Source organism: Oryzias melastigma, linkage group LG4 (assembly GCF_002922805.2).
Source record: "Oryzias melastigma strain HK-1 linkage group LG4, ASM292280v2, whole genome shotgun sequence".
Classification (NCBI taxonomy): Eukaryota; Metazoa; Chordata; class Actinopteri; order Beloniformes; family Adrianichthyidae; genus Oryzias; species Oryzias melastigma.
In genome coordinates this window covers 21,384,547-21,394,382 of record NC_050515.1, presented here as the reverse complement: position 1 = coordinate 21,394,382, position 9,836 = coordinate 21,384,547, and the positions used below count along the sequence as shown (strand labels likewise).

The 9,836-nt window shown below is 38.1% G+C and overlaps 1 protein-coding gene across 1 annotated transcript in view; it reads left to right on the top strand.

Moving 5' to 3' along the window:
* The window catches only part of LOC112150323 (vasoactive intestinal polypeptide receptor 1), a 55,046-nt gene that overhangs the window by 33,239 nt on the left and 11,971 nt on the right, over positions 1-9,836 (top strand). The window contains exons 3-6 of the mRNA XM_024278531.2: positions 140-247; positions 7,952-8,052; positions 8,542-8,639; positions 8,748-8,880. Coding sequence (XP_024134299.2) covers positions 140-247; positions 7,952-8,052; positions 8,542-8,639; positions 8,748-8,880 — 440 coding nt within the window. The remainder of the gene's footprint in view (positions 1-139; positions 248-7,951; positions 8,053-8,541; positions 8,640-8,747; positions 8,881-9,836) is intronic.

Sequence of the window (9,836 nt, the reverse complement as noted above, 5' to 3'; positions counted from 1 at the left end):
TTTTTTTTTTTTTTTTTTTTTAGGGCGAGTTATGAACCATTTTCATCACTCTTTTACTATTTTCCTCAATGCTTTGTTGCATCTTTAATCGGCACCACTGATTTCACAGCTTTATTTTCCATTTTTCTTCTTCTGTCAGGCTGCCCGACGACTTGGGACAACATTTGCTGCTGGCATGGTGTTGAGGTGGGACAGGTGGTCAGCGTCTCGTGTGCCAACGTCTCCCAGCTGTTCAGCAACAATCAAGGTAAATCCCTTTCTTCCAACTACAAAACAAAGACTACAGCTGAATCAAGACATCTGTTGACTGCAATCAGGTCTTTGAATTAATGAAAAACTAGCAACTTAGCCTTAGAGACCCACTCCAAGAAAATGATGTTTTTGGTGTTTTTAACATGTTCTTGTGGCATTTCCTCATGGTGGAGGACATTTGATTGGGGCTCTAATGGTTATTTGAAAATAAAAGTAAAATCACTTTTCTGCAATATTGGGCTTTTTAAAGCTCTATCCTGGGTGATTTTCTCCTGTAAAGAAACACAGAAATTCAATTTTTGTCCCTGAAATTGAAAGACTCACATCAGCTTGATATGAGCAGAGAAGTGATTAATAATCCTGTCATCAGTCATGCTGATCCTCTTTTAATCCCTCTTCTTGTTACTGCTCCGGTTCTTCTTCTGATGGTGCTCCGGCACGTCTCTGGCTTATGTTCACCAAAGCAGGTGTTTTATTGTCTATCAGTGTTACAAAATCCTAAAAAGGGTAAAAAGATTTCACCTGAACATGCTCAGTACATCCATATTTTTGTTCCAGTGCAGCAAAGCCACCATGTGACCATGAGATCAGGCCTTTTTTTCTCTGTTTGTTTACATGACCCGCCCTCCCCAACTAACCTCTCTGGCCCCCTGTCCCATCCAGCTGGCCAGTCTTAAAAATACTAAATGTTCTCCATGAGCCGTCACACCGCATCAAGGATGCAGACACACATGGCAAATTGTAGTTTGAGCAAGAAAAAAAAAACTGTGAAATTGTTTGGCAATGGAGGAAAAAACTAAAATAAGTCAGTCCACATTATCTGGTGATAATCCTCATAAAATCTCTCTGTAATCCTTCAATAGTTGGATTAACAGATCAACTTCAGGGAAATACAATATTTTCTTGTATGTATTTTCTAAAAAAAAAAAAAAAATAAAAAAGGTCAACATCTCCTTCTCCGACAGTTTTATTCAGAGGCTCATCTCAACTTCTGCTGGATCCATGTAAAAACAGAGACCCTTCAATCTCTGGTGGTTTGTGTCATTTCAGTTTATTTGTAATTAGTTAGAGGGGCTTTAGTGAAAGCAGCATCGAACAGCCCTCACCCCCCATGTACCCCCTGTGGCTCGTAAACAGTGATCCTCTCAAACACACAGCTCAGACGGGTATCAGGTGGGCACAAACATTGAAGTGATTTTGAATTGGGTTTTAAATGGACAGATAATGAGTCCATGTTCACTCTTAACATCTTTTCATGTCTCAAGATGACGATTTAATGATTATGTTGTAATTTTGTTGGTATACTTTAAGATAAAAGTGACATTAAAGAGCGTATGGATTCATTTGTTTGGGGAACCCTTAAGCCTTTGAGCTGTAGTGTAAATCAGATTAAGAGCTCGGTTTACTAAAGGTTTTTGTGCAAAAAGAACATCTTCATAGTTGACAGCGCGAGCAAGACAAATTGCACTGACTGGATTGCCTTTTCATAAAGAGACAAAAAACGGCGAAATCCCATTATTCCCAATTTGAGGAACTCTGCAAAAGAGAGTTTCTGCCAGAACGTGCACAAAACTGGGAATAGTATCAATGCAAATAGATTCATTTAGATCAAGTTATGGCTTTGCAATAACTGTTGTTGTTTGGGGTATATATTTTGCACATTTGAGAAGCAGATGCAATCTGGTGCAACTTTTTGCACATACTGTCTGCAGTCATAGCTTCAAGGAGGAGATGACAATACAGTGAAAGAGGATAAAGGGAAAACATCCTCTGTGGTCATTAGGCATGCACAATAAATCGAGAATGTATCGAGATCGCGATATCAGCTTGTATTATATGCATATCGCAATTGGTTACTGTGAATGTTTACACTAGAGGTGTGTATTGGCAAGAGTCTGATGGTACAATACGTATCCCAATGCACATGTCAGGATACGATATGTATCCATACACATGCCACTATACGTATCCCGATACACATGTCAGGATACTGTCACGACCGGCTCACATAAAAGTCATGACAAACAAGAGGGAGACTGGGAAAGCTTTAACCAAAGGTTTAATTTAACATAAATCTAATCCAACTAAAGAAGAAGCTAGATGGGTTGGGACGGCTGCAGCTTCACCTGCCAGGTGGGAGAGAGAGACGCCATCACTCCCAGCAGCTTTTATGCCCTGTGTGGGATTGGCCAGATCCGCCCAGAGGGTGGAGACTCCAACTCAACCAGGACCTGCAAACAAAAAGGGGAAATCACACAGACACACAGGGCTGGAAAAAGAGGAGGCCGGGGTCGTAACAATACGATACGTATCCCGATTCGCATGTCACGATATGATGGGTATTCCGATACACATGCCACGATACGTATCCCGATACACATGTCGTGATACGATACGTATTCTGATACACATGTCAGGATACGATACGTATCCCGATTCGCATGTCACGATATGATGGGTATTCCGATACACATGCCACGATACGTATCCCGATACACATGTCGTGATACGATACGTATCCTGATACACATGTCAGGATACGTATCCTGATACACATGCCACGATACGTATCCTGATACACATGCCACGATACGTATCCTGATACACATGTCGTGATACGATATGTATTCCGATACACATGTCACGATACGTATTCCGATACACATGCCATGATACAACATGTATCCCAATACACATGTCACAATACGATACTTATCCTTATATTTTCACAAATTGTAGCAGAGACTACCAGAGAGTATTTTAAAAGAGTATGACTTTAAAATATGTTGTTTGAATGCTAATGATGCACCTTTTACATGTATAAATTTGTATAATGCACAAATTATTAAAATTAACAGCAGTTGTAAATCGCAAAAAAAATAATTTCACCAAAGCAGAATTTGGGTATCTTTTTTTTTACAACTTCTGAAAATTTTTTTTCAACATATGGTTTTCAAAACAAAATACATTTTAACAAAAAAAACAAAAAAAAAACAAAAACGCTAAAATGTCAATCCCCACTCTTCAATGGCTTCACGCAGTAAACCCGCAATATCCTCTCCGGTGTGGCTGTCACACATTGGTCGCGTTTGCAAAACATGGGACGCTAGCTTCCACTTGTCAATGATGTAATGAGCTGTGATGGTTATGTATGATTCTTTGCACCCAGATGTTCAAGCATAGCACGTCAGTGCCACTCTCTCAGCCAAACTGAGTTCATTAAACCCAATTTATTTTACTTCTTTGCATAGCTTGGGTATAGCAGTGTCCGTAATGTGTTGTCGGGAAGGTATGACATAACAGGGCTCTAACGTGTGAAACATATTTTGAATCCCTTGTTCTCCATCACACTGAGAGGGCGCATATCTTTACAAATAAAATTAAGTACAGATTGAGGTGACTTACAGTAAAATTTACATTGACTTTTATTTAAACAAACACTGTTGTAGTGAAATTTAAATTATGTATTAGTTTTTTGTTCTGCTATTTGTTCATGTATCATAAGTCATGTCGTCATCGCAATATTCATCACTAAAATCGTACTCACAAATTGTTTTCATATCATGCAACCCTAGAGCTCATGTAAATCGTTTGGAATGCCACCAGCAAAGACTTTTGGGGCAAAAGCTGACACATATCCATCACTGGAATTTTGGGGTTTCTGGAAGAGTCAAGGCGGATACTGGTCAGGGTAAATATTAGCAGTGTAATGATTAATCGACTCAATTGCTATAGATATATTTCTTCAATCAACCAGATCGATCTGTCTGAGGCAAGTTATTAATCCAATCAACTAATATCATTAACTAATAAACTAAAACAAATTGTGCCATCACAATAGACAACACACGTGATGGCAGCAATGCATGATCAAGGCATCATTACATTCCAATGTGTGACCGTTTGTATTGTTCAGTACCAGGTATTTATCTCTGAGTCACACCGGTTGAATTTTTGTCTAAAAATGTCCTGGATCAATTTTAGTTCAGTGAATCGGATTGAATCAGATCGTTCAAAATGAATCAATATCAACTATAAATCATATCATCAACCACATATCATGATATGAATCAGATCATTGTTAAAATTAATCATTACATGAATCCTTATTGCTGACAACTTTTTGTTTTCCCCTTTTTTTGCAACATCATAATTTTACACTTAGTTTATGCACTGCACATAATATCACAGTGATCCCACAATCAAATCTAGAAGAACTTTACTTTCCGGCTTAGCTCATATCCTGTTTGTGATTGAATGTTGGTGCGTATTGGTTGGGCATTGATGCGATGTTGTCACTCTTTTCAGGATGTGTTTTTGCTTGTTCACATGATGCAGTTCACTGTTTTCAACAGAAGCCTTGGATATTGCAGAATAAGAACAATCAGAGCAGCCGATGATTGAAAATCAACATTGTGTGGAGGGATTAGGAGGCGGAGGTTGGTACAGATGACCTCATAACTCGTAAATTTAGCTGTGCTGCTCATCCTGCCTTTCCAATGGGACTCGACATGCACAGAAAATAATGAATTGGAAAATCAAAGAGTTCACTGAGGAGCCACAGGGTTTGTGTAGAGGAGTTGGCATTGCCTGATAAGCATGGCAGTATGAGCTTTAGCACCTTCCCAAGGGTCTCGGCCTTCAAACTTGCATTCACATCGAAGCGTTAGCCGCGGCCGCAGGCCTGCAGGCTCTGCACGCTACACTCAGCTCAGGCTAATGCACAAGGATATCGGTGAATCCACCCACAACCCGACCCCCGCACGCAACATTTTCACCTCATGAAACTCTGATTTCGCCACTAACTTTGAGATGGTATCAGTGAAAAAACATCTTTACTTTAAGCACCTGATAATTTATTCTAAAATAAGAAAAAATGTTTTCTGAGAATTCAACTAGGTTTCTCCATGGACCTGAAAGTCAGTTTTACCTAAACGTTTTGTAAGATTTACAATCAAATTTGAGATATTCATTTATATCTTAAAATAATTCATGAACATGTAATGTTGTCTTTGATTCTCTATAATATTAGCAGTGACTTTATTTTAAGCATTAAAAGTCAAGATGCCAGGAAACTGATATATTAGCGTGGGTCAGGTCAACTTTCAAAATATAAAGCACCTGATGCTCTTTTCAGTTCTGTTTTTTTCACATGGACGCATTTCTATTAAATAGTGGACAAGGAAAAAACAAATTGTGAGTGTGTGCAGTTGTCTGTTTTGTGTAACCCTGCAATCGACTGGCAGACTGTTCAGGGTGTACCCGTCTTTACCCTTCTGTAGCTGGGTAAGCTCCAGCAACCCTGTGACCCCAGATGGGAATAAAACGAGTCTAGAAGATGGATGGAATCTGAGACACATAAATAAGGAGGAGCTTGTATTTAGAAAATCATTTTTGAAACACTTTTTAAGGTAAAATTAATGTTTTGAGATTGTACAAGAATTTACAAAGCTAATAAAACAGACCTCCTAAAAATAAGTCAAAAATTCATAAAATTTGGACAAAAAAACAAGCAAACAAAAAATCTGCAAATGAAGAAAGAAAAAACAAATATTTTTATTACAAGAAAAAAGTTCTAATCACTAAGACATGTTTTCTCAAACTAAAATTAATTTGGTAACAAAAAATGTTCTTGATAAGATTATTTTTCTTGGAAGACACAAAATAAGAGATTTTTTTTAAAATGAATCTTTTTTAATTTCCTAAGATTGTGTTTTTTTAGTGAAAGGAGTGCACAGGGTAATACTGAAAATGCCTCTAAAGAGAATTCCATAAAGTTTGTGGAAACAGATGAGAGAAACTATGAAGTGTTTCATCTGGGACTCTTTTGGTGCCAGCAGACTGAAGTGTCTCCAAGAAAAAAACATTTATTTTGATTTCTAAAATGCCCCAAATCATCAAAGAATTCTGCAGTTCAAAATATCATAAATGTTGGTTATTTTATCCAAGCGTGTGAGGAGGATGGGATGGGTGGAGGAAAGTTCAGGTGTGGTGTGTGACAAAAGAGTGTAGAAGATTGAAATCAAAGCTGTAGTAGACTGTGGTTCTGAGAAAGAGACACGAGGCAGATCTGAAGATGTTGATGTTCTCTTTGGGATGGACGCGGATGGATAGGATCAGGAATCAGAGCACATGTTGAATATTTTGCAAATAAATGCAGGGAAGCAGATTGAGATGGTTATATGGAGAGGGGGGGGACAGATAATGATGATAAAAGGATGCTGATGTTGAAGCTACTTGGAAAGAGGCCTAGACAAAGACTAAAGAGGAGGTTCATGGATGTAGTCAGGGCAGAATAGGAAAGGGTGGATGGTGTGAGCCAGGAAGATAAAGAAGATGGATGGAGATGGATGATTCATTGTGGAAATGCTTAAAGGGAGCAAAGAATATGAGGGTTATTTAATCTTAACCATTCAAGCCTTTACTGAAATTTCTGCATTGTGATTAAAAAGTCATGACCTGTAATTAGTCAATCTAATTCACTTTTCTTATTTAGTCTAATAATTGCTGTGAAAGCCTCATTTTGAGGTATTTTCATTTAAATTTAAAATTTGTGGCACAGTATAAGATCAGAAGACGACTAAAATGTAGGGTCTTTTTTTTTTTTTTATTAAAACAGACTTCCAACCTTTACTTTTATGCCACCAAGGGATATTTTTTTTCAATCTAAAACAATTGAGAAAAAATAAAATAGAAAAACACACATCAACTTCATAGTGGTCTAAATTAATATATCTGAAAAATAGTTTTATTTTCTGAGCAATCCCTAAAATATTGACCATAAACTTTGAAGAACCTGTAGGGGTAAGGGAAGAATTTTGATTGGGCCTTACATATCGCTGTTCTAAGGCCCAACACTCTTTACAGTCACATCCCATCCACCCATGCACACACAGTCACACTCTAATAGTAGCAGAGTTTACATGCAAGCTGCCAGTCAGACCTCTGAGCAGTGTAGACCTCAGTATCTCACCCAAGGACACTTTGACACATGGGCAGGCAGAGAGGGAACCAAACCTGCACCTTTTCATAGGTCAACCACTCTACCTCTACACCAAAGCTGGTCCAATCAACAACAATAATGAATGCTTACTGTCTATTAATTAGCAAACAAACCAGAGCCCCAGATTTGAAATCATTCCAAATATATTTGTATGAAGCAGACAGCTCAGTTCTAAGCATTAGCTTTATATTAGAAAACATAAAAGCAGCTTTTCAATGTGGAGCTGTTTCCTTGGAGGCCATGTGTTAATGACCTGCAAAGCAATGCTTTAAATTAAAAACAAGATAAAGGGTCTGGCACTAGATACAATGCTTTTTCTGCAGCACCATGACCAGTTCAGACATTCCCTTATTTAGGAAGCAGCTTTGCGACACATTTAGCATAGCTTTAAATTTAGTTACAAATCTGTTCTATGTAAATTGGTAAATGAAACTGAGTCAACTAAAAACTTATAGTTGTGTTTCTGTCAATAAAAAATAAACTGCATAAACTTCTGCGTGTTCACAACGATTTGAATAAAGAAATACTTAAAAAAGCAAATTACTTACTTACTTTTCTTCATGTATGTATGTCCTCCATCATGATAAAAACTCTATAAGAACATGTTAAATCACCATTTTCACCAGAGTCGCTCTTTAATGTCTTTCCATTCTGTTATTTATAGTTTACTCCAGAGAAAACTGTTTCTGCTTCCAGGTTACATTTACAGGAACTGCACTGAGGAGGGATGGTCTGAGCCCTACCCGCCCTACGAGGATGCCTGTGAATTCACGGAAGATGAAGATGCAGAACCAGAGGTGGGTATTTTCATAGTTGAATTAAACATAATTTTAGTTGCATATTTCTGTATATTTTTGCTGCCAGACTTTCACATTCACAATGTTCTGTTATTAATAGTCAAAACTCCTTTGCACATTCAAGAATCCAGCAGATATTTTTTGCTCATATCCATAGATAGCGTGCTCTTTTATATGCAGTGCACTGCAGTCTTTGCATCTAATTCCAATTTCAGCATCTAGACAGGCAGGCTAAATAACAGGGTCTTAGTTTAAATGCGCTGGAAAGGTGATAATTAGGGTCCTGTGCTGCAATTTGAGTCATTCAAGACTGTTGTAGAAGCATCTGTCCTTTCTTTCTTCATGGAATATTGGATGCCAATAGATGGGCTTATTATAGCTCAATCAACAAGCAAACTAATTTAAGTTGAAAAATGTACTTTTTTATGCCTCATTTCTTTCAAAGACAGTGATTGATTCAAACTAACATTATCCCATGTGTTTTTTTAGACAACATACTTCTCCAACTTCAAGCAGGTGTACACAGCCGGCTACGCTACCTCCCTCATCTCTCTTATATCAGCTATTTTTGTCTTCACTGCCTTTAGGTAACACTCACCCTTCCCATTTTGGTTTGTGAAATTGTGATTTACCCCCTCCCCACGGAGACACATTTGTTACCAAAGGAGTCTTTCAAGTAAAGTTTGTCTCTCTAGGAAGTTTCACTGCACCAGGAACTACATCCACATTAACCTGTTCTTCTCCTTCATCCTGAGAGCGAGTGCAGTTTTCATCAAAGACGCCGTTCTGTTCTCTGATGAAAACCTGGATCACTGTTTCATGTCCACGGTGAGTCCTCGGCTGGGTCGAAATGGCCTCAGTCACAATCAGATTTAAAAGATGCTTTATTCAGCTACATTTCACATTGTTTTTAGAATGTTTTTCTTTTCTTGTAAAACTCTAGAATATTTTTCATGAGAAGGAGGACAGTAAAATGCAGGGAATGATGGAGTGCACTAATAATGAGTCTTTCTCTTCGTACCTTTCTGCTGATAAAGCTGTTGCGCTGAAGGTAAGAGTCCCTCTTGTGTCTGCGAGGGATCAGCGTCAGCACTCTGTGACTCATTTACAGGGGAAGTGAGGCAGAGACAGTCAGTGATTCGAGAACAGAAAGCCCTCCTGCTCCATCTAAGCCTGAAGGAAAAGCGTTTTTTGAAAAAAGCAGACAGTTTTGACAAATACACAAAAAGAAAAAAGCAGTTAAATTCTAAAAATCTCATTTAGTTATGAGGTTGTCAGCATTTTGCTTAAAAAATGTTTGATTTGTAATTTCTAAAGCCATTAGGCTGAGTTAAATTTGAACTGCTGCAATCATATCTTAATATTTTGCAATACCAGAAATCCTACCAAAATTGAGGCAATCCCATCATTAGAAAACAAACAAAAAAAAAGTCAAAAATCTAAAAACTTGAAAAAATGCTCAGTCCTGCATAAAGTCTCACTCCACTTGAATTTTGTGATTGGTTCAACTGGTTTAATTTCTACGTCATTTCAGAAGTTTTATGTCATCATGCTTTGGAGCTCCACTATAAAAGCCCCGCCCATCTTTGATTCTGTAACCGTCGGTAGATATCATGTTAGCCTAAGCGCGGCTCGTAGGCGTTTTGCCTTCAATTGCCAAAAATCTACTGATTTTCACAACTTTCCAGTGGATTTCGAGGTTAGGCAACAGTGGTTTAATGCACTTGGCATTGAATTGAGAGAACTCCCGGAGGTCCTGGTGATGGATTAGCAATACTCAGAAA